The sequence below is a fragment of the Colletotrichum costaricense genome, assembly GCF_030867565.1.
Source record: "Colletotrichum costaricense strain IMI 309622 chromosome Unknown Scaffold_1.1, whole genome shotgun sequence".
NCBI lineage: Eukaryota > Fungi > Ascomycota > Sordariomycetes > Glomerellales > Glomerellaceae > Colletotrichum > Colletotrichum costaricense.
The window spans coordinates 3,544,487-3,567,325 of record NW_026848230.1 but is presented as its reverse complement, the minus strand read 5'-3'; the positions used below and the strand labels follow the sequence as shown (position 1 = coordinate 3,567,325).

At 53.9% G+C, this 22,839-nt stretch overlaps 9 protein-coding genes across 9 annotated transcripts; 2 read left to right on the top strand and 7 right to left on the bottom strand.

Moving 5' to 3' along the window:
• Positions 1–436: 436 nt before the first annotated feature.
• On the bottom strand, positions 437–661 carry CCOS01_01234 (uncharacterized protein; the record flags this gene model as incomplete). Its single annotated transcript, XM_060449430.1, has 1 exon — positions 437–661. The coding sequence occupies one exon, from the start codon at positions 659–661 to the stop codon at positions 437–439; it is 225 nt and encodes a 74-aa protein (XP_060320868.1).
• A 2,956-nt stretch (positions 662–3,617) lies between these two features.
• CCOS01_01233 (uncharacterized protein) lies at positions 3,618–3,794 on the bottom strand (the record flags this gene model as incomplete). The annotated part of the gene is made up of 2 exons (XM_060449429.1): positions 3,618–3,647; positions 3,699–3,794. The coding sequence occupies 2 exons, from the start codon at positions 3,792–3,794 to the stop codon at positions 3,618–3,620; spliced, it is 126 nt and encodes a 41-aa protein (XP_060320867.1).
• Positions 3,795–6,477: 2,683 nt separating this feature from the next.
• CCOS01_01232 (uncharacterized protein) lies at positions 6,478–6,756 on the bottom strand (the record flags this gene model as incomplete). The annotated part of the gene is made up of 1 exon (XM_060449428.1): positions 6,478–6,756. A coding segment is annotated over one exon (279 nt), but the record flags the coding sequence as incomplete, so codon positions are not given.
• Positions 6,757–8,592: 1,836 nt separating this feature from the next.
• On the bottom strand, positions 8,593–9,351 carry CCOS01_01231 (uncharacterized protein; the record flags this gene model as incomplete). Its single annotated transcript, XM_060449427.1, has 1 exon — positions 8,593–9,351. One exon carries the CDS (start codon positions 9,349–9,351, stop codon positions 8,593–8,595), a length of 759 nt encoding a protein of 252 aa, XP_060320865.1.
• A 1,729-nt stretch (positions 9,352–11,080) lies between these two features.
• On the top strand, positions 11,081–12,711 carry CCOS01_01230 (uncharacterized protein; the record flags this gene model as incomplete). Its single annotated transcript, XM_060449426.1, has 2 exons — positions 11,081–11,321; positions 11,402–12,711. The coding sequence occupies 2 exons, from the start codon at positions 11,081–11,083 to the stop codon at positions 12,709–12,711; spliced, it is 1,551 nt and encodes a 516-aa protein (XP_060320864.1).
• Positions 12,712–14,024: 1,313 nt separating this feature from the next.
• CCOS01_01229 (uncharacterized protein) lies at positions 14,025–14,713 on the top strand (the record flags this gene model as incomplete). The annotated part of the gene is made up of 2 exons (XM_060449425.1): positions 14,025–14,328; positions 14,685–14,713. 2 exons carry the CDS (start codon positions 14,025–14,027, stop codon positions 14,711–14,713), a joined length of 333 nt encoding a protein of 110 aa, XP_060320863.1.
• A 196-nt stretch (positions 14,714–14,909) lies between these two features.
• On the bottom strand, positions 14,910–16,079 carry CCOS01_01228 (aryl-alcohol dehydrogenase AAD14; the record flags this gene model as incomplete). The annotated part of the gene is made up of 1 exon (XM_060449424.1): positions 14,910–16,079. One exon carries the CDS (start codon positions 16,077–16,079, stop codon positions 14,910–14,912), a length of 1,170 nt encoding a protein of 389 aa, XP_060320862.1.
• Positions 16,080–16,860: 781 nt separating this feature from the next.
• On the bottom strand, positions 16,861–18,704 carry CCOS01_01227 (sugar porter family MFS transporter; the record flags this gene model as incomplete). Its single annotated transcript, XM_060449423.1, has 4 exons — positions 16,861–17,399; positions 17,459–18,217; positions 18,276–18,285; positions 18,336–18,704. The coding sequence occupies 4 exons, from the start codon at positions 18,702–18,704 to the stop codon at positions 16,861–16,863; spliced, it is 1,677 nt and encodes a 558-aa protein (XP_060320861.1).
• Positions 18,705–20,019: 1,315 nt separating this feature from the next.
• Positions 20,020–22,212, bottom strand: CCOS01_01226 (transcription factor SPT8; the record flags this gene model as incomplete). The annotated part of the gene is made up of 3 exons (XM_060449422.1): positions 20,020–20,251; positions 20,307–22,137; positions 22,194–22,212. 3 exons carry the CDS (start codon positions 22,210–22,212, stop codon positions 20,020–20,022), a joined length of 2,082 nt encoding a protein of 693 aa, XP_060320860.1.
• Positions 22,213–22,839: the final 627 nt, after the last annotated feature.

The window sequence follows — 22,839 nt, the reverse complement described above, 5'->3', positions numbered from 1 at the left end:
GAAACCCGCACCGTCTAGACGAAAAACAGAAAATTCCCCGCCGCGAGTTGAAGACAAGAACTTGGACGTACGGATTGATAGAAGCGCATAGCTGGAGGCGTCTTCCACCAAGCCATTGTCCAAGCCATTGTCTTTTCTGTGCCATCGTTGAAATGGGGTAAACACAGTTATCAAGTAACCGGCGGCCGATATGGCGTCCTTCTACGAGCAGCCGGCGTTGTGCCTGCCACGCCTGTGTGCTGTGGTTGCGGGTGTGGTTGTCGTTGTCGTTGGATACAAGTGTAATTAGCGCGTATCCAACGCATGTTCTTGAGAAGCCAATCAGTGGCGTCGAGTGGGCTTTCAAGCCTACCAGACAGGCAAAGACCATGGTTGGTCAATGTGCGGGAAGAGGTCATGTTTGAAAGGCGCTGGCGGGTTGTGTGACTCGTAGAGTTCATGAGGCGTCGCGTGTCCGAATCGAGCGAAGCCGAGCCGGGTTCGGGCGTGTTGCTTGCATGCCGGTGTGCCCATCCCCGTTCGGAGTTGGCGGCCACGCCCTCGGGATTAGCTGCAGGGCCAATTTCCTCAAACGGGCATACACGGGCCGCATAGTGAGCAGAGGGGCGTTGGTCTTTCTCGTAGCCTCGTGTTTGAGCAGCCCGTCCCGTTGTTGAAACATACGCACTGGCATTAACTCTGGACTAAGCCTTTTCAAGGCCTGCGTTTTCCCGAAGAAGTCATCAGAGGAGCCAAGCCTGCGGGTTGGAGAATTGACTTCGATTGCGTTGCCGCTGCGGAAGCTGGTACTGTGTATGCTAGATACCAACCAAAGAGGAAGCATGCTGGTTGGTGCTAATATGGTAGTCCACCGTTCTTTTTCCTTTGGAAATAAGAAGATATCAGGCCAACCTGATGACAGAAGACGATGGTGTTAGTCTTTCTGTGGTGAGGAGAAATGCGTATCGTAGTAGTATGCAAGTAGTTCATCGTAAGTGGGTGAGTGCGTCCGAGACCGCCAGGTAGTGACGAGAGTCATCGACAGTGACGGAGCAGAAAAACGCACGAGGATAGCACGGAGGATGGGACAACTTGAGAGACACTCGGTCGGCTTCTTATCGGGCTCAGAACAGCGTGGATGGATGGAAACAAGCGGGTACTGTCACGGCGAAGTGATGCATATTGCCGGACGCTGTACGGAGTACGTGGTGGCCTATCCGTATGTACTATCACAGTCCATTAGATACACTGGAGAGAGACACGAACCACGGAAGCCGGGGCCCAACAGAGGCATTCCGGGTCTCTGGCGCCATCAAGCAAGCAGACTGCTACATGAGTCGGTTATGGGTTCCATCAGATCATCGACCAGCGCAGACAATCAAGGTCAGACGTTGCAGAAGCCGGCTCCGACACAGCAGTCAAGGTCTCGGCAAGGGAGGATCGTCAAAAGATCATTTGATGTGCTGACAGCGGTTGGACGGATCTCAGAGGCACGAGCTTGTCGAGGCACCAACAGCTGCGGCTAAACCGTTTGTGAGCGCCGCCAGCCCACAGGCTCATCAAACATGGCCTCTCTGATTGAGTGCTCTCAGACCCTCAAAGTCTGCGCGTCGGCCCCATCCCCTTTTTGTTTATTTTTTCTCTCTCATTTTGTGCACCGCCGAGCCCGCCGCGGTCAGAATTTGGCCCCTCTCGATTCGGATCATCCAGGCTCGTCTTGGATTGTTGGTGGCCTCGAGTCTTGGGCCGTGCCCTCTTTTATTATTTCCATGCGTATTTTCTCGGTTTAACTTCCAAAGGGGAAAAGGGGTGTTTGTCATTGGCGCTAATCATCATGGTCAAATGTAGCGATTTGGAGACTTTTGTGCCCAGACATAAGCTGTCCCCAAGGTGGTTGGGCTTCTCAAGCCAGCGTGCCGTACAAGACGCGCCGGGCCTTGCGGGAGCTGAGCCAGTCTCGCCGAAGGGCCGTTGCTGGCGGCTCCAGTCTGTCGAAGAAGGCGGCCCGGCGGATAGAGCCCGAATAGGGGTTGGTGGAGTATCTCGACTTTCGCGTTCATACAAGTAATGAGTAATCAGTGAACGACCCGGTGATAGGGTTCGCATCCAGCAAGGCGCGAGGAGGAGGGTGGACAACGATGGCGTCTGTGGGGGATTTTCATGGCGTCCCGCAATATCAGCAGTATGAAGCGCCCACGGACGATGTTGGCAAGCTGTCTTCGTACTCGTAAGGTACAGACAGAGTAGTGCACAGAGTGTTCGTACTTTGCAGGGTCCCCATCCATCCGTAGAGTTGCAAACAAGCTTGTGTGGCTTATTCGGACCCCTAACATGCTGAGAGCCCGAGACACCTTGCTTTCGCGATGGACCGATTTGGAGAGTTTGATATTTGTCCCTTGAGCGCTGGAATTGGTGCGTTTGTCCCGTCGGAGAAGAGCAGACATTTCAATATTGCCCACTCGGCAGCGGGACCCTGGTGCTCGGCTTCATTCGTAAGGGGCCCCATGCTCTTTTGCGAGCGAGTGCTGGGATGACAATGAACCGGCCTGGTTGGTTCGTCAGGCAAAGGGCTTCACAGAGGTGTCCGCACCGTGGACGGAGCTTTGCCGGGCATTGGAACTTGGCGCCGTTTTGCGTTGTGCACCTCTGCGGGTTTGACATGATGTATGTAGTATGATGTATCCGTATGCCAGGGCAAAATTCGGATGAAATCAGCCCAGTCATCTGGTTTTCATGCGTCATCCGATAAATAGTATGTCTATTGCGAGTTTGGCAAGAAGAAAACGAACAAACGTCCCAAAGGGGAAATGCATTTGAAACATGCCGGGATCAATGGTGAGGAGTGAAGACGAGAAGCCGAAAGGACAAGGGGGTTCGAGATGTGCTGCAGGAGGTTGAGCGGTTCGTCTGAAGAGGCGAGGTCAACCGGGGGCTTGTAGGCAGTAGTGCTCCCGTGTGGATGGAAATATTATCAGGGAAGAAGCGCAGCGACGTGGAGGCGAATCGCACCTGCATCGAGACGCGTACCCAAGGTACAAAGTACATGCTCCGTCTTTCACAGGTTCCATACAGATAGGTACCTCCCGAAGTATCCCTACTCCGTATTGCTCTTGGTGGCTATCTGTGGCTGAACATGGATTGGACGGCAACGGCACAGGCGCAGTGGAGGGCGGAGGCAGGCATAACGGGGCGGCGCTTCGGATCCGACCAGCTGGGCGAGCGCCCGCCCACAAGACCCGGTCAGTAGGCTGTAGCGTACTCCGTACCTACCTAAGGTAAGGAGAGAAAAAGCAGGGGACCTTCCATTCACCTTCCGCCAATAGCCCACACCTTACCGTCTTCGCTCCTGCTTCTCCCATCCTTGACCAACCACGCCTACCTCACCTGAAGGCAGGCAAGGTGCGAATAAGGTCCATCGACATAACCCGTCGCCGAGCCTCGCGATGCCGACAGCTAAGGTAATCGCAGTTTGCCCGGACCACACCTTACCTGAACATACTTTCTACTTTGTATTCGTAGTCGTACTCGCCTTGCGAGCCACTAGGTACGGCACCTTTCCTGCGTCACTTCTCTCAATAGGTACGAACACCTTCAGCGAGTAAAGAGGAGCCCTCCTATCTGCCCGTGGTACGGCTGGCTCAGGCACCATCAGCATTCCCCTTGCCACTCTTAAAAATTGTCAGCAACGAACCAAACAAGCGACATCAGATAGCGCAAACGTTGTTGGTCGAGCCTCGCACTTGGGCAAGCCCCCAATATGCCCCATCAGGGCCATACGGGGCCGCGGGCGAGAAATGTCCCAATGTTTGCACCATGGTGTTGCCACTGGCTGTCTGTGCATCGCGTCACTCGACATCTCCCCAAGGCCCAAGGGGGTACGAGGTTGCGAACTATGGAGCGCGGACTGCGGACCCTGATCGTTCATGTGAGACTCGAGTCATCTGCCACTTTGGCGACAGGACTCAATACGTGCGTACGCAGGACACACGATGTGCCTGCATATCCTATCCACTTTGCATGGCATCGTCTCAACATAGTATTCTGAAAAGATACACTGGCAACTGCAGTGCGTGAAAAGGGAAGAGCCCAATCCAATTGGAACATGACAGCGACGGTAGAGAGAAAGGCCAGTAGAGGCAGTCTCGACCCTCAGAGTAGCAAGCAAAATGCCTAGTCTGGTATCCAGAAAATAGTGGAAGAGAGGAACCGACAAAAGGGCACAGAGATCCATGGATCCATACAGAGGGGTCCGTAACGGGGCCCTCAGTCCTTAGGCGGCTTTCCGAGGGACCAACTGCAAGGTGCGGATACAAGCGCGGGCGGATCGCGCAACGAACGCGCTCAGCAGACTTGAGCGATTCCATTGCAAGCCTGGTTGCCGTGAGATGGCAGGACATGACACATGAGGGCGGCGCGGTGTGGGGCACCAACGCTTTCGATAGAGAACCAGAGTCTGAGTGTGTGAATGTCTGAATGTGTCCATCTGTGTGTACGTGCGTGACCTAAAGAGGAATGGATTTTCCCAGAGCCCGGCTGATAGCATTGATGGTTCGATGTCAAAGTCGACGCTCGTTGCCGTCATCACGAACTTGCTGTACAAAGTGAATGTGTGCGCAGCCCGAGACGTGTGGTTGGTGCCAGATATGTTGATGCTAATTCGAGAGATGTTGGCTTCGTGGGCGTGTTGGGGGAGATTGCGCGCGCCATTGAACCAAGAGTCCAGCATGGCTTGCTTGGTCGACTGGGTGGTTGTTTCCTCGCGTTCGGCCCTCTTCTTCTTCGTGTCTTCTATTCTCGATTGTGTATTCCACACCACGTAGGCCGTGCCTAGCCCAGGTTTCCGGATCTAGTTGGATGCTCCAAGTAGAGTAGTGGGTTGAGGGTATACGTAAGGTATGGTTGACGGGAGTTGAAGGTCCAAAAAAAGACGAGACGAGCCGATGAGAAGAGCCGGTTCCTGGCAACGAATTGAATGGTACCGTCCCGTCCGCGTCCACTTCCCATCCAACGTCGACAATCACATTCACATTTCACACCCAGTGTCCACTACTCCGTGCTTTAGTCTCTTTTGGACCATGAGCAAGGTCCTCCCCACGCCCGCGTCTCTGCCAACTTCCAAGCGCGACGTGATAATGTGAGACGCGCCGCTAGCTCCGATCGGGAGCTGATGTGCCGCTGGGAGATTCATGTAAGAAGCACGATGAGGCAGACGTCGGCGAAGCTGCTGTGAGCTAGCAACGGCGACGCAGGTCCCTCAGTAGAAAAGGGACGTCGAGGTGGTAATGTAGCAGAAGGGGTTGGCGCAACTTGCAAGGCGTGGTACGACGAGAGACATTATCCTCTATTGAGGCAAAAGATAGTCGGCCAGTGCGTATCGTATTGGATCTTGTGTCCCGTATCAGCAAGAGTCGGTGACCACTGGCCAAAAGAAAGGAAACATGTATCCTTCGCAAGGTACGAATACATTGTTGGCGACTCTTGCGCTCTGTACCCGTACTTTGTATGCGTAATCTGTACCTTAGCTTGGGCAAGTCTCAAATGGACGACGGGCTGACGTATTCGTGGTTGCACACAGCAGTGTTGAAACGTCTCTGAGGGAAGCTGTCGCCGTAGATGGCCCCACCGCAGAGGTTATGGCAAGTTGCATGTGAGGGACCCGTGAGCCTCTGATGTACTGTGTATTCGTATGTATTCGTAGGTTTGTGTCATGTCTTGCTCTTTGGAGTTTGGAGGCTTTTGGCTCTTTGGGTCAATAATTATGGTGAACAACTCTCCGTCCAATCAAACTCACCATCCAATCAGACCCAAGTTTGTGGCTAATTGTTTCCCCTCATCCTTCCCATCCTTATCCCGTCATGTTATTAAAGCTGGCTCAAATCGGCAATGGGCCCCTGACACTAACCCCTGTCGCTTCTTGTGCCTCCCCTTGCACATCATCTCATGGTCTCCGAGGCTCACTGGGTGATCCCTGCCATGCATTTGGGCGGGACTGCGGGTGCCTGAGCAAAGGGCGACGGCGGAGAGAAGAAGGGTCACTGGGCGTCTTTTGCACTGTACAGACAGTAAGTGCCAGGTCGTGGTGAGGCGACTCAGAGCGAAAAGAAGCTCTTTCAAGCATGGCCGCTTGGCTCCTTGGCCCCAAAACCACGAACAAATGCACCCGTTCCTCCATGGGAGAGGAAGAAGAGGCCCCTCTTCATCGCGAACAGACGCAGGAGTCTGGGACCAGGAACAACCTCTAGGCACGCAGCCTGCCATCCCATCCATTCCCATGCCATTGAGCACACTGGCTGCATAGGTAGACAGGCACCTGGCACTTCAGTACAGGTATTGGTGCAGTGCTGTGAAATGTGCTGCAGTAGCTGCTGCTGCCAGCACCTCCGCGGCCCACGGGATTGCCTGCTTCTCTCTCTCTCTGCTCTTGTTTCGAAACGCTGGGCCGCCCCGTGGCGTATCGGTGAGCAGTCCTGAATTTGTTTCAGGTGATAACCTGGCCAATCATGGCAAGGCAATCGTCAACGTCCGAGTAGGCTCTGGTGAAATCTCTTGATCTGGCCAGTTTATTCGCGGCTGTCTGTGAAGCATCGGACAGGCCAGACACTCGCAGTGTGGCATATACACACACAGTCGTTCCTCTGGCCCCCGCGCTGCTGGGCCTGATGCTGCGCCATCATCGTTCAGCTGTGCAGCATCGGCACTGGCGCAGCGGTCCTGAGTAGTGTCGATGAAGAAGCCAGGGTCGACACGGCGGGTGGAGGAGAAGTATTGGAAGAAACTGGACTAAAAGAGAAGGGGCAGAAAAGGTACCCCAAACAATACTTCGTAGACAACATCCGTATCCGTCGGTCAGAAAGAATAAGGGAAAAAAAAGGAGTAGGGGAGGGGCTGGTAATTTGCCGTTGGGAAGGAGCCCGTTACCCGACGATGCAGCGTTCATTGCGCCACCATGGACAACCTAAATTCATTGCGGATGAGATGGAAGAAAAGCATCGGCCGACGTAAACGTGGGAGAGCAAAGGAAAATGGCGGCAGAATTGTGACCCTATACTCTATTGGCCTCTGGCGCGGAGTGCACGATGCCTCCATCATGTCCCTTTGGCATTAGCCTCGATGGAAAAGCGGGGAGAGGGGGGTGTCGAGACATCAAGACTCAAGACGGGTACGGAGTATGAGTACCTACCTACCTCACTTTACCTAACGCTTCTTACCTTATGTAAGCCCGTCTCCCAGCTTTCTCAAGTCATTCGATGCTGCTGAGGTGCCATTGCCAACCACCGACACCGCGAATGCAAAAAGGCGGCTGCGCGGGAGTTGCAACTTTGCAGCTTGCCATCATTACCCCTTGCTCAACCCTTGCCTTCCATACGCTGTCCGTTTTTTCTTCTTCCATTGCACCTCTCGCTTGTCTCTCGCTTGCTTCCTAGCGCGTGCCTCTAGCGGTTGGAGGCTGGAGCAGTTTGACGGGATATTTGCGCGTACGGAGCAAGGTAAAAGACGTCGTAAGGTGCGGACGTCGGCAAGCCATACGTACCTTGCCGATTTATTGACAGCGGGCAGCAGAATTAGACCTTGATCCGCTGCTTGCATTCATTGATTGCTTCACTTTGAGAGCCAGTAAGAAGTGTGCCCGATGGCAGTCACAATCTGTTGCATGTTGCTGTTGAATCAATCAGCTGAGAAACGGTAACCCCGCGCAGTCACGACTCACGTTTGTGACTTGAATTGTCATCGTGTGATGAATTCCAACTTGAAGGCAATTGAATATCTTGGGACCGAACCTTCCTCAAGTTGATTGACATGCCAAACTAAGGTGCCTTAGCTTGAGGTAAGATGATAAGGTAAGGTACCTTGGGGAACCTTACCTAAGCACGTGCTAAGGTGACTTGGACCCAAGGTTCCAAGGTGAGATTGGCTCGAGCTTTGACGTGCCGACTTGATTAATTTTTTATGATCATCTTATCCCCCCATTTCTCCGTACCCCCGTTCCTTTCTCTCACCTTGTCGGTCATGATCCCGGTCGCGTCTCTTGGGCCTAGGTAGATCCCTCGGCTCACTTTCCCATTGTCCATTGTTTCTCTTCTTCGTCGCCTTTTCTTTCGCTCCCGTTCCCGTCCCTATTCCTTGCATTCCATTCCCTCTGGCACCCACGGCCCAACTCTTCGTAGGTCCCGTCCCATTGCATCACATCATCACTCACATCCCCTGCTCAGCTCCCTCCACCCCGTTCACATCTTTTCTCCTTCTTCCTCATTGGCTTTAGTGCTGTTTGCTGCACCTCTCGCCCCCATAAACACAGCGGACTGATGGATAAAGCATCCAGGTGCCCAACAGCCTTCTACTACAAGTATGGCCCGGATGTGCTTGGATTCTACACGGATACTGCGAAGAGGATGAGATGAATCTAGTCCCCTGATCCCAGCGAGGCTGAACTGTCTCTTCAACCCTTCGGACCATTCTTGGTTTCTGATGTTCGTCCCTACTATTCCCGTCTGGTCTCTCGACTGATCCTCTCTGGACAAACAGACGTTCGTCCAGTGATAAGCCAAGAGCCTGCCGCTTTTTTGCTCACACCCCTGCCCCTCCCATCCAAGACAAGATAAAAAAAAAAATCAACTAGCCTAAGAATGGGCTGAACCGGGCGTGTTCAGATGAAGTGAGAGAATCCATCGTCTCAATGGCCGCATCAAACGCGCGACACTCACTGTCTATTTCATGGTGATGGTGTAGAGTATGAGCCGAGCGCGCCGTTGGTGGACAAGATGTTTGCCTGCAGTCGGTAAACGATGACGCGCTGAGAGGTTCGTTCAATGGCGGGATCGACCCTGCTCCATGCTCAGGTCCTCTGACCACAGTACAATTCAGTTGCGAACTCGCGAGATGTGAGGTACTTCGTACCCCCCTAGTTCCTCCCCCTGTTTCTACGCCCCCCTCTACTTTCAAGACCTGCACAGACGGAGCATCACAGCACTTTACCTGCTTCAACGCCTTACGGGCCTTGCGTTCCAAAGCCAGCCCGTCGTCCAGAAGGAGTGAAACATACCCGTTGGAGCTGCCAGCGGGCACAGCCAGCGGGAATTGTGCTCTACGAACGGACTGGTCAGCCCGGAACACACTTCTCATATGGGGGCGGCGTCTCTGTGCCATTTTTGTCACGGAGTATCTCGGAGAAAGGTGCCCTCTGCACAGCAACGGCCCCCGTGCCTTGTGAAGATGCGAAAGAGGGACGCGCACTGGGGACAGGAAATCAACAGGGGATAGGAAAATCTCTGTTCTTTTCTCTGCGTCTTCCACACAGTGTTGCTTGCTGTCATCATCTGTGTGCCGCATGGGCTTTCTGGGGCTCAAACATCGGACGGGATTGACAAGTGCCATTAGGGGGCATCCAATTCCAAGCAGTATTACTGCAACAGTAACTTCAAAGTTCAGACTGCCTTTCCACCGTGTGGTGTGTCTGCCTGCATATGCAGAGAGCGGCTTCGCACTTCACAGACACTGGAAGCGCACACGCAAAATGCACGCACACAACCCGGCTCGAAAACATGGCACGTAGCCGCTCCACCTCACTCGGCGAATCTTTCTCTTGCTGTCTCCTGTCCTACCGATACCCTCATCTTTGGTGTTTTAGAGCCGTATACAGATTTTGGGACCGCCAATCACCAATCTGACTAGTTAACCACCATCGAATAAGATAAGGTAGATGGATGGATGAGCCAGATCCCGTTCCAATCGTCAGACGAGTCCTGGAACATTACATAAGATACACTCAGCTTGGGAGAAGTATTCGTAAGGTGAGGTAAGGTACCTATCCTCAGAGGAAGCAGGGGAGGGAGGTGTCGTGAGGTACGGAGTAGATAATTAATGACTGTACATACGCAGTACAGAGAGAACAGGGCAGCAAGAGAAGAACAAGAAGCACACCAGAATCAATACGCAACGTACGAGCAGGGATCATTCCGACTGCTGTATGAACGAAGTACTCCGTACTTTACCTTACCTTACTCTCTGCGCAGTACACAAAGTACATACAGTACCTTACCCTCCTTACCTTCCCTCCTACCCTAGGTGCCTTACTCAAACTCCCGCGACCCTAGCACCTGCTCTTTTTATTTTATTTTTATTTTATTCTTCCAATTCGTTTCCCTCCCTCTGTTTCCATCTCATCGCTCCTCCTTCACCCCCTTCCCTTCCCTTCCTTCCCCTCCCCTCCCGCTTTTCCTCGCGCCTCGTTCCTAGCAGCAACCTTGTTGCTCACTCTCCGCACGCCTCACACTTATCCAATCCCACGCCTCCTCCTTCTTCTTGTTCGTTCGTTTTCTTCTCCTCCAAGGTACCCGGCCCCTTAGCTCTTCCCTCTCGCTCCATCTCTCCGCGCTAGGTCCCTGACTAACTCGCCCAAGCTTCCGTGCTGGGCTTTGGCTCTGATTCTTGCTCTTGTTCCTGCTCTTGCTCCTCTCTGGCGCTGGCTCTGTGTGCTAGTGTGGACTCTCTGGGATCTCAAAGCACACGCCTCCCCTCCTTCCTGGCTCCTCCGCCTCCTCTCGCTTCCCACCAAAGCGTCCGAACTCCAACACCAACTTCTTTTCCCGTCCGGAATCTGATCTTAACCTCGCACCTCCCGCACCTACCTCTCACCTCACCTCAATTCACCTTTCCGACCTCATCACACGCCAACCACAACACCCTTTAATCCACACCCACACTCGTTTCCTAGTATTATATCTCCGAGAGACACCTCACCAACTTTCGACCAACCTCTTTCTCTCGATCTTGGTTTTTTTTATATTCATTTTGCTTCTCACAGCATTACCCCAGGCTTGCCCTGCACCTCATCTGATTAGCTTCCGCCTCTCGCTCTTGCCTCTACGCCAATCAACCATTCACTACGCCGCAATTTCTCTACCACAACCTACCATAGGAGTGGTAACTACCGACGTCGATATAACCCCTTCGTATACGTTCGTCTTTGCCTTCGCGACGAATCGACTCGAAAAAAGAAGGCTTGCTCCGTCGAACTAAAGCACTCAACGCCCGACCCGAGAACGCCGGCGAAGCTCCCAATCCGACCAAATCGAGCGAGGGTGGAGAGCGGAAAGTCGTCGAGATGGATCACCCCATGCAGGATGCCGCAGCCGACGTGCTGGCGGATGCTAGACGAACTCTAGAAGCTCTGAAGAGCTCTGGTGTTTCCCGTGAAGCATTGTTGCAGATGTGGGAGGCTGGCGACAAGGCGGCACAGCAACAGCAGCAACAACTTCAGCTTCAGCTTCAACACCAACAGCAGCAGCACCACCAACAACAACATGTACCGCAGGATGTCGCAATGGAGGATGCTTCCACGCGAGGTTTGTTCCACTCCCCCCCAAATAATCTTCCCTCTGTGGGAAACAGGACACCCCTGCTAACTTCCCTCTTGTTCGTTCAGCGATATGCCACGGCCAAATAGGTCACAGACCACGCATCTCCGTATCATCAACAAGCTCAGGCTCTTCTGGCCATGCGAGTATATGGTCTATGGGCTCCGCTGCCTCCAATGCCACCGTCGCGACACATTACTCCCAAGCTTCGCAGTCCCCTTCCACTCAGCAATGCGCGCCTCAAGCAGCCCCTGGAGGCGTGCCCCAGGTAGCAAGCGCTCAGACGGGATGGGGTCCAGGGCGCTTCAACTTTTACTGGTGCACCTCATGCGAAACGAGATTCAAGCGCAAGTACGACTGGAAGCGTCATGAGGAGGAGTTCCATGAGCGTTGGAAGAAGTATCCTTGCCCTGAGCCTGGCTGCAACAGGAGCTTCTGGGGAGCCAACACATTCAACCAGCACCACAAGGCTTCGCATGGCTGCAAGTCTTGCCCGCACTCTGAAAAGGTTGTCAAGTACTTGAAGAGGAGAAAGTACTGGGCTTGTGGCTTCTGTTCGGCCCTGCACCCTTCGAGGGAACGTCACGTCGAACACGTCGCCAGACACTTCGAGTCAGGAAAGACAAAGTCGGATTGGATGCACTCAAGAGTCATCTATGGTCTCCTGCATCAGCCTCTGATCCACGAGGCCTGGAAAGATGTGCTGATGTCCAAGGCCAATGAGTTCCAGGGCCGTCAGCCAAACTTCAGCTGGAATCCTACACAGACTGGTCGAGCGCAGGGTTTCATGGAGAATGAGAGCCCAGGCCAACTCCAAGATCTGCTCGAATTCTTCTCTGGATCCAGCTCCGAGGCCGAGTCTATCGTCTTGATTGCCTACAAGCTGGCGGATCTCGTTTACCTACCCGTTCCGGCCTCGCCGCCAATGCAGTATTCTCAATGCTACGCACCTCCTGCTGCTCTTCCCCAACAATACCCCCCTCAACCTCTCCTTCCTCCTCCATCGATACCCTCCCAGACTCTTCCGACTCAGTCCTCTCAACCCCCAGTATTAGCATCACAGGATTCATCACCCTCACCGTACATGGAACATATGAGGGCCCAGTCAATGATGCCGCAGCCTTTGTTCCACACCCAACAGCCGCGCGCGCACACGGAACCTCTTCGCCGTGCATCACTGGACAGAGAGCTTCCGCCGCCACCACAAGAAAACCAGCCGATGAACTTCCAATTTATGCCTGAAAATATGGTCACATTCGAAGACTGGGAGAGTTTCTCCAGCACAGTCGTCGACGAAAATGCACCACAACCCACGCCAATGACAACAGATTGGCCGCTGGTGCCTGTACAATATTACAATGCCCCTGTAGGGCCATGAACACTTTCATTTTGTCTTGCGAAACAGATAAAAGTCATTTTCCTTTGTAACATGTCACATGTATTGCAGCTAGCGATGCCCGCTGGCGAAACAATATAGTATATAATGGTAATCACCTTGTGGGGGACCAGACTCGAAAAACTTCGAATCAACATTTCTTTAGGCCACGGATTCGGGCGAAAACGGAACGGACCAGGTATCGGATGGGAACACCAATTGGCAAAGGGATGGCCAAAAAGAGGAGGGAGGCGTCGCTCACGAGAGAGGTGTTCCATTATGGCTGATGGCGAATGTCAAAATGCGATGGATAGAATCAAATCAAGCTCATTGCATTGCAACCTTGGCATCCACCTCCCTTCATTTCCGTGCCCTTCCCCCATCGACTCTTGACTGATGAGGAGTAGCACGCTGCACTAAGAGACAAGCAGCACCCTGCATGTTCGTACAGTAACAAATATGAACAAGGTCTCCGACTTCTGACTATCCATTCACCAATGCTGGTTCAGGCGAGTTGCAAACTTATCACCTCGCAGCAGCAGTATCTGGGGCGGGTTCCCGCTCATTGCGTATCACACCTCAACATCAGATCATGCAGAACCTTTGCTCCGTACTTGGCACTGATGATGGCTAGTTGGCATCGGTTGGAAGCAAACATTCGTTTCGCCATCGCTTTTCGCTGTCATATGAGCGTCGACCTTATCAACTCTAGCCCGGTGGGAAGCTGCAGCGCACGTCAAACTATTTGGAACCCGTACTACCTGACAGAAGTCGTTTGTCGTTGGTACAGAACGCCGGGTCAAATCGTCCGGTTAGAAAAACCAAGCGACCCATGGCGCCTCTTCGGGAAGCGGCATGAGGTTGGAAATTAGGGTGTGAGCGCTCATGTCCATGGATGGATTACTTTGTGGTTGCTACTTAAAGGTCATTGCTTGGACGAGCATTGTTCCTGGACGGCAGTCTTGACATTTACAGATTCTTCAACTAAACTTTGGCGGTTTACCAGCTTCTCCAACCAAGACTATCGCTCATTCTTATGAGCCATTCCCTAGCTTTCTCCAGGCAAGCAATGCTTGCCAATCCGTAGCTACCTTGACAACCACCTTTGCGATCCGCGAGCGCACTCCGGAAACCCTCTTGAGGTAAGTTATTCAGCGGTCCGGGCTCCGTCGCTTGCTTGCTCCGCTTCATAGAGAAAATGAGAATGAAGAGGAAGAGGGGGGCATACGATTGGGTTTGGAGAGGATCTCGTTTGAGGAGGAAAGCTGCTGAACGGGGTCGCAGCTTTTCTAAAGCTTAAGAGAACTTTGGCCATCATGGCCAAGGTCCCCAGACTCTCGACGACAAGGCCAACGGCGGCGACTGTAGTCGGCAAACGAGCCGAAGCACGCTCAGCCGCACCCGCAGCCGCAGACGCATCCGCGGTCTCGGGCACGGGTCCGGCCCGCAATGGGTACTCCCTTCGGCGCTGGTTGGGCCAGAGCGACGCCGACGATCCTTGGACGCCGCGTGGGGTCTTTGAGACGGGTGGAGGTGGTGATGGCGGTGGCGAAGTCGCTGGCGTTGCCCCGGCCGTTGCCACCGCCGCCCCTGCGAAGCATCCGGGAATGTGTGATAGAGGTGAGTCGTTTTCAACGGTTTTTGTTCTCCATTGGTTAGCCTATTTCGGCAATCTGAGACCTGGGGTGGAAGCCACTGCGCATTGAGGAGGTCTGGATCGCGCTAATACGGGTGTGCAGTAGGTAAGGTATATAATGATGGTGTAAGACCTGTTCACTGAGGACTAGCTTGGCCAGTGTGATCGAGTACCTTACCATAGGTGTATAGTGAATCAATCGGTATTTCTGAAATGAAACGTTGTCTCGTGTTGACCATCATGCTCATTTGAGAATATTTGGTGCATTATGTATTCGTGCCTCGTATTTCTAGTCCACTCCACGTCTTGTCCACGGCTAACAGAATACCACCAACGTAAGTCACCAGCATCCTCTTCACCTTCATGTAAAATGCGAGTTGGGGTTAGGTGCGATAGAGTGGTGTAACATTATCTCGGTGCTCCATTGTTGCAGCATGCATATCCTGCTACATTCTCAAGTCACCCAAACCTCCGTCAACGGACGGAGTCAGAACGGGAACGCCTCCTAACCCCCAAAGAAACCCCATACCAGCGCCTAGAATGCAACAAATCCCACACCCCTCCATCAATCATATCCAATCGCCTTGGGCCGCCTCACAAAATCCATCTTGGCCGAAGCAGCAATGATCGGGGCCGGCGTCCCCGACACGTGAGGATCCCATCCCATAACATCGTACGGCCACCCAGGCTCCCACTTCTCCACGCTCTCGAGGTACGCAATTTGCGCTTCGGACAACTGAATCGTGAGGGCGTCGATATTGTCCAGCATCTGCTCAACCTTGCGGCCCCCGACCACGGGGAACACGTACGGCACTTTTGCCATGACGTACGCCAGCGCCACGGCCGTAATGGACGTCACGCCCACCTCCTCCGCCACCTCGGCCAGCGCTTTACTCACCCGCATCTCCGTCTCCGTCTGGTCCGCCAGGTGCCGGAACGCCGCCTGCCCGTCGCCGCTCCGCCGCCGCGCCTCAATCATGTCCCGCGTCTTGAACTTGCCCATGCCCGCCGCACCGTAGGGCGCGATGGCCATGCCAAACTGCCGCGCCATGGGGATGATGTCCCGCTCCATGTCGCGCATGATGACGCTGTAGTAGCCCTGGTAGATGGAAAAGGATGTCTTGCCGTGTGCGCGCGCGTACGTGTTGGCCGCGCTGACGACCCAGGCCGGGCAATTTGCTATGCCGAGGTAGTGCACTTTCCCTTGCTGGACGAGGTTATGCAGCGCGTCCATGACCTCCTCGATGGAAGCGGTATAGTCCCACCACTGGACGTAAAATACGTCGATCCAATCGGTGCGCAGCTTAGCCAGCGAGTCGCGGAGGCTCATGTGCATCGAGGCGCGCGAGTTCCCGCCCGCGTTCGGGCAGCGACCTTTCCCGAGGGCGTGCATACGGTAGTCGGCCGAGAACTTTGTCGCGACGACGCAGCGGTCCCGGACGCCGCGGACCTCCATCCACTCGCCGAGCCAGGACTCGGACTGCTCGTGCTGGTAGCCGTTGGAGCAGTCAAAGAAGTTGCCGCCGGCGTCGAGATAGGCGTCCAGCAGGCTGAAGGCGGCGTTCTTCTCAACGGGGCCCATGCCGTCCGACCAGGCTGTTCCCAGGGACATCGTGCCCATCTGGAGGGGGGAGACGCGGATCGCGGCGTTGGGGGAGAGGATGCGGTAGCGGGCGAGTGGTGTCGGCGGGTCCGGTGCCGGGAAGAAGAGCGTTCGGGCGCTTTCGGTAGCCATATTGGCGGCCTTCTTATGGGCGTTTGCGTCTTGGTGTGATAGATTGTGATGCTGACGCCTGTGGTGTTTGCGGATAGGAGCCAAAGAGTGAGAGTGAAGGGTACTGAGATGCCTGAGCACAATATAGCTTCAATAAACCGATTCACAGTTTCTACACCGAGATACATACGATTTTAACCACTCGGTGTTTGATGCTATTGAGTTCTTATACATCTTCTTACCTTCAGGGCAGTTGCTTGGGATGTCTGACAGGATTGTGGTGTCGCCGTTTTCTGACGGGGCGTCGTCCGGGTGGCGCAGCTGCCTTTAGTCAAGAACGAAATAGTAAACCTTCTGGGCGTCGCTCTCTCATACTCAGTTGCGGAAGCTTTTGAAAAGACCGCGGAGGTCTCTGACTTAGTCACGGAGAACCCACGGGATTCCGTCCAACCGCTACCAAGACATGTTGTAGTCGCAGCCGAGATATATGATGCCAGTAACTCGGGAGTGGTATCTTCCAGACGCTCGAAGAGTACTAGGAGAGTCCGAAATAGACAAGGTGAAGAGATCATATAGTTATAGCTGCTCAGATGATTGGCCGACTGCTGTGCATGCTAGCCAGTGTGGCGGCTTCTTCAATTCTGTGACCTACAAAGACGGAGCCATCAAACAGTACTTGAGCAGAAGCCCATTGGATATGTAACATGCGTTGAAAAGCATGAAAGTTCAAAATGGTATCATTCTAGTGCCAGGTGCGGTGATCGTGTCGCACACTAAAGCCTCATTGGGAGTGCTGCTCGTCTTAGTGATCGGCAGAACTAATACCGTCAACAACATAACCTTTGAAATCACGCGCTGGAATCCGTCTATCGAACAGAATATCCAACTCTTCGTACGTGCGGCCCATTGTCTCGGGAACGCGGAACCATGCCCAGATGAAGCACAGCCCAGCCAGCCCTCCGAAGAAGAACCCGAGCTTCCCCTGCATGTTAGCCTCATCTGGATTAATCATGTATGGAATTGCCACGGTCATGATGATCCCCAAGACACCCTGGGCAGCTGTGGCGAGCGCAATCGTCTTGGATCGCACTCTAGTTGCCGAAGCTTCTGATATGAGGACGAAGCATACGGGACCAACAGACAGGTCGTAGGCGAAGTTCCAAATGAGCATGAGTGATGACTCTGCCCAGGCCACGCCAGAGGGACGTCCGGGAACGCAGTCTAGGATGCCGATGAGGAGCTGCAAGAACACCAAGGCAGCGAGGCCGGTGATGTAGATGGTTCGTCTACCATAGTGAATCAAGAAGTACCACGAGATAACGGTGCCAAGGAATCCCACGGCTGAAGAGGTTAGCCAATGCTCACAATCTCAAGGGAAATGCAAAGAATCGGCAGTTTACCGAGGAATCCAATGGCCATATCGAATGCCTTGTCAGTAGGTAGGCCGGCCTGCTGGAAGAAGTATGTTCCGTAGTTGATGAGGTAGATGCCGCTGAGGACTTGAGTGCAGTAAACACCAACAGATATCTCCGTCCGCCTTAAGTTGGCGCCCTTCAAGCAATCGTAATACGTGCTTCCAGCCTCCAGTTCTTGCTCAAGTCTGTCGGTTTCCACGATGAAGGCCAAAGAAGCGTCCACATTGACCTGCTTGGAAGCCAGACGGCCTAGACTCTTCCTCGCATCGTCCATTCTACCCTTCCTTACCAGCCACCACGGGCTTTCTGGGACGAAGAGCAAACCGGGGAGGATAACAAGGATCCAGAACCATTGGAGCGCAAATGGCAAAGAATAGGCCCAATGGGTATCAAGCTTTGAAGTCCCCGCTGTGACGCCGTTGGCAAGGAGCTGGCCCATGACAAAGCAGAGATTCACGTAGGACGTCAAGTGACCACGGATAGCAGTGGGGCATACTTCGGAGGCGTATGCCGGGGCGATGACAACATACATGCCCAGGACGAGACCACCGAGAAGCTCGCCGACTAGGAGGACGGGCAACGAGCGTGCAAAGAATTGGATGAAGACAATGCCCGCGGTGAGAATCACGCACACGGCAAAGGTCAGTTTTCGGCCGTACCAATCCATAGGATATGCAGCGAAGAGGGCACCGACAACTTGACCGACGGGATTACCCATGGAAAGTCCGGTCTGCCAAGCGGCAGCTGGATGCATATTAATAAGTCAGGTGTTCCAGCACAGGAACTCAAGTTCAAGACATACTAATGATATACTATAGCACGTTAGTACAGGTTTCATGTCTAAGAGGAGGCAGCAACTTACGGAACCCTCAAATTCATAACCAAAATCTCTCTGAAACTGAGGCGTAGCGTAGAGGTTTCCGAGCAATTGCGGATCGAACGCCAACATGATGACCCCAATAGACACGAAAGCAGACCACCCAATGGCAGCAGGGTAGAGCTTGACGGCCTGGGAGAAGGTCAAGTTGTGCTCGAGGCGAATGGCCTCGGCCAGAGCAGCATCATCGGCGCCGGGCTTCGCATTCGGAGCAACGACAATAGTCTCGGCATCTTTGGACGCCATCGCGGAAGTATCACTATAGGATGAAGAATCGACTCTCCGCAAGAGAGGTTGGATCTCGTCGTCTTGTGCAGCGGCCCTTGCGGATGAACGTGAGTATGGAGGAGACATGATTATCTTATTTCCCCCTCAATGGTAGCAGCCGTTATGCAGATGACCCGGCCGGGCTTCGCGTCTCATTAAGCGGGCACCACGGTATCGGGACCCCTCATCCCCGGCAAAGACCGGTGTGAGCCCCGAGTGGCTAGCCTCTATCGACTACGGGATTCAAACCCAGCGCAGGGAGTGGTCAGCAGGTCTACAGAGATATGAGAATCTCCGACTGGACAGGGGAAGGGGGAAAGGGGAGGGGGGAGGTGGTTGGGTGGTATTCAGACTAGGTATGTTGTGTTGAAGGTTGACAGAAGTTACCGGGCCCAAAACGAAAGCCAATCCGGGGTAAGAGCCTGGGCGCACTTGCCGCCTTCCGTGCTTATCAGGGAGGTGGGGAGGTGGTCAGCATACGCTAGACCGCTGTGGGATGTTGGAGATAGCGGTCCAACCGTTCTTGCAGTGAACCCCCTGCGTAAGCTTTGAGGTTGGCGGGGAAGTCCTTGGGACGTGATGCCGAGACCTCGTCCCGAGCTTGATTTGACCACTGGCCTATCTCCTGTTGACCCTCACAATACTGCGAACTTGTATCCAACTATGATGAGGTAGGTCAGAGTTGATGAGGTAGAGTTGAAGGCGGAGATTTCGTCTGGCATGATATCATTGACATCGGGATGATTGTGTTTGTTTCTTTTCTATCACCGGGTATCATTGCCATTGGTGGAATGCCCATTGTAATATTGAGCCGAGCTTTTGATATCGAGAAGGTTTACCATGACCTCGCCTTGCTCTACCATGAGTCCCTCGTAGGACGAGCCGTATCTTATCATAACAACCCCTCCACTTTCCTTCCCTCCAACCGCTTGCCTTTCGCACCTCAATTGCAGATATGCGAGATGAAGTCCAATTCGTCTGAGCTTGCTAATCTAAAGCCAGTGGGCAGATTTCAACTTGTCGACGGATGTTGGCCTGAGCGTTTAGATATTGTTGTAGGTGCGAATGCGAGCTCATAGTGACATAGCTTAGGTCCACATTATGACGACGATAAGCTACCGCGCCTTGAACTACAGAAGTTGAGAGGGATTACATGGTACGTTCTAGAGCTCTGCAGGGCATTAGTAGATGGGTATTGATATTAGGCCTTGAGAGCCTCAAAGTCTCTGAAAACGCTACAACTCTAAGACGAGTCACCGCCAGACTCCAAGGTGCACGTCGATATTCTTTCCAAACTCCGTTTTTGCATCTGCCTCTTGATCTCTCAGTCTCACGTCTTCGGTACGTGGTTTGACCCAAACTCAAAACCTCAACTGCCGAACAAGAATCAAAGTGCATAGTCCTACTTTTCTTCGGTGACACCGATTTCGTACCCAATCAGAACCTCGGTGCTTGTACCTTCCCAACCGCGCGTTCCAGCAGTTGATATCATGAAGCGGCACGTTCGATCGATGTAGAGTGACGAAATGACACCAGCTCTAGGCGGACCAGGAATAATCAGGAAGGGGACGGTGGAATGCTTGAAAGCTCGAGTGTCCTTGAGATCATACAGACGAAGAATATCATGGGAAGCGCTGTGCTTATGTTAGCTTTGCAATCGTGTTTCCATGTCGGCTTTTGTTAGCTTACCAGACGAGATGACGGCCATTCGGCATCGCTCGAACCGCACTCACGGCTCCACTTCCAGCCGGGAACTTGAGGGTCCTCTCCGGCGCCCAGCCGCTTCTGGCCTTGTGGATGTTGTACTCCTCCACCGTTCCGTTTCGCCTGCCAGCGTAGATCCAATTGCCGTCTGGACTCCAGCAGGCACCCATACACCAAGGTGGCACGCCTCTCTGACTGCCTATCCTTGCGACGGGGTCTTGGACACGCCGATCCCATAGTCTGATATTACCATCAATGGCTGCGGAGAAGAAGACCGTGTCCGCTGATTGAGTTGGGTCCATGGCCGGTGGAGGAGGATCCGAGGCGAAAATCATGGAGGGTGAACCGGGATTTGCATCATCTGTCTGCATATCGGGTAGAGAAGGGATTTCCGGAAAATCTGGAACAGGCAGCTCCGTCGTAGCATCGCCTGCGCCGTCTAGCGCCGAGGTCACATCTGTCGCACTCGCTTCTAGAGCCGGTGCCGGTGCTGGAGGTTGATTTCTTGTGGCTTCAGGACTGCTGCTTCCTGGTGCCTGGACCGGCGGCGCCGGGGTGGCATCGGCGTTGAAGGCATTTGTCATATCGATATCGGCCGAGTGGTCCATACCGCCGTCCTGCCCTGAGCCATCATGAAGAGTGGGCATTCCCATATCTCCCATCGCCCTCGAGAATTCATCATCGTCATCGCCGCCGTAATTGCCTGCTACGTTGTCGCCAAATAGCGAGCCTGTATCACTACCGCCAAAGAGCGACTCGTGTGCGGGTGACGCCTGTCCCTCAGCGCCTTCGCCGGCCAACGCAGGAGGCGGAGCTTCAATACCGTTGATATCGTCTAGGGTGCCGTTCTGAGGAGGCTTACTGTTATTCGAGGTAAAAGTCGGGTCAGGTTTGATTTCTTCCTCCATTGCCTCGGCTGGAATCGGTGCACCATTTACTGGGCGAAGCTCGATAGCAGAAGTCTGACCTCCGCTACCGTCATAAGAACGTTTGACAGCGCCAGTGTTGAGATCCCAGTCGAAGATGTTCTTGTCCCAGCTGCCGCTTAGGACGCTCTTCTCGTCTTGTGCCAGTGTCAACACGCTCACAGCATTAGTATGCTGTTGCAAGCATGTTATGCGCTTTCCTTCGTCATGCCTTACACTTTGAAGATTAATGCCTCCAGATTCGAGACCCGAAAGAAGCCATAGCGCCTGCGAGTGGACAGCCAATGAGTAAACGGGTGATAGGATGTGTTCTTCGTTCCCTCTCGGGTTCGGCGGGCCTGGCTCCTCATTCTCCCAGTATGACATCAAAATGCCCGCCTTGACGACACTATCGACAAAGGGGTGCCTTTGCGCTACTGTGAGGAGTTGTTTGCCATTTATAGTACCAGGCCCGTCGTACTTTCGGATATAGCCGTCGGAGCCTCCTGTTATCCAGAACCTAAGATCGGGCGTAATGGCAACTGCGTTTACACTCGTCGCCTGCGGCGCAGCCATCGTAGGAACAATATCGTACAGCCGGGCATTGACGGCTTCGGGTCGGACGCTTGGGAACAGACTTGAGGATAGCAGTGGAGATCCGCTCTTTATCCCTGGCGACGCCCCCGCGCCGGCCGAACCAGCTCTAGAAGGCACTCTTGCATCTCTTGCAGCTGCGTCGTCGCCCTTTTCTTGCGCATCATCGCCCGTTTCTTCGCGGTCGTTATCCTCCTGGTCGTCTTCGTTATCTTCCTCCTCGTTTTCCATGTCCCCTTCGGCATCATCTACGTCCTCCATGACCTCGTCCTGGTCGTTCTGGTCGTTTTGGTCATTGTCGGAGCTCGCGTTTGAGTCTGGGTTGCCGGACAGGTCAGCGGATTTCTAGGAAACACAAGGCTCCGAGACATACCTCTATCGTCGTCATCCATTTCGAAGCTTCGGTGTATAGGATTGCAAACAATGCACAGCTATTAGGACGCAAGCAGAGCGCAGGAGGGTCGCGCGATCGGAAAGTCAGCGGCGTCGGCAGGGCTGCGCGACGGTCGGAGAAGCGATTGGGTTCGTTTGCGATTAAATGTGTACCTCAAAATTTCGCAGTGTGAAAATCAACGTTCCATTCCAAGTATAAAAAGAGGTTCCGTTGACAAAGTTGGCGGCAATGGGCTATAGAAGATGAGTGGTTGGTGGGCGCTACTGATGTTCGTTGCGCATGGAATCGTCGCGAAAGCTGCGGTCGCGACGACGTGCTGGGTTGGAGCACCTCAGAAGCCCAGCTCGGTGGGGCCGCCCTGGTGCTTTGTGCCCACTTCACCCTGTGTGCCTGTACTGTTCGCCTCGCCGGGGCAGTTTAGCTTTCGATTACGGCGGGGAGACAACAAGGTTACCAAGCTCAGCCGCACTAGCATCCCCTGAAGCAGCACCGGCGCATCCCTTACGAAAGAGCTCCGAACCGGAAGCAGCGCCGGTTGATTCGGCCGGACAGGCCGTAACGGCAGAACTTCGGCGCCGCTCAGCTGAGGGTCCGCCGGGACAACCGGCCTCCCAACGACACTCGT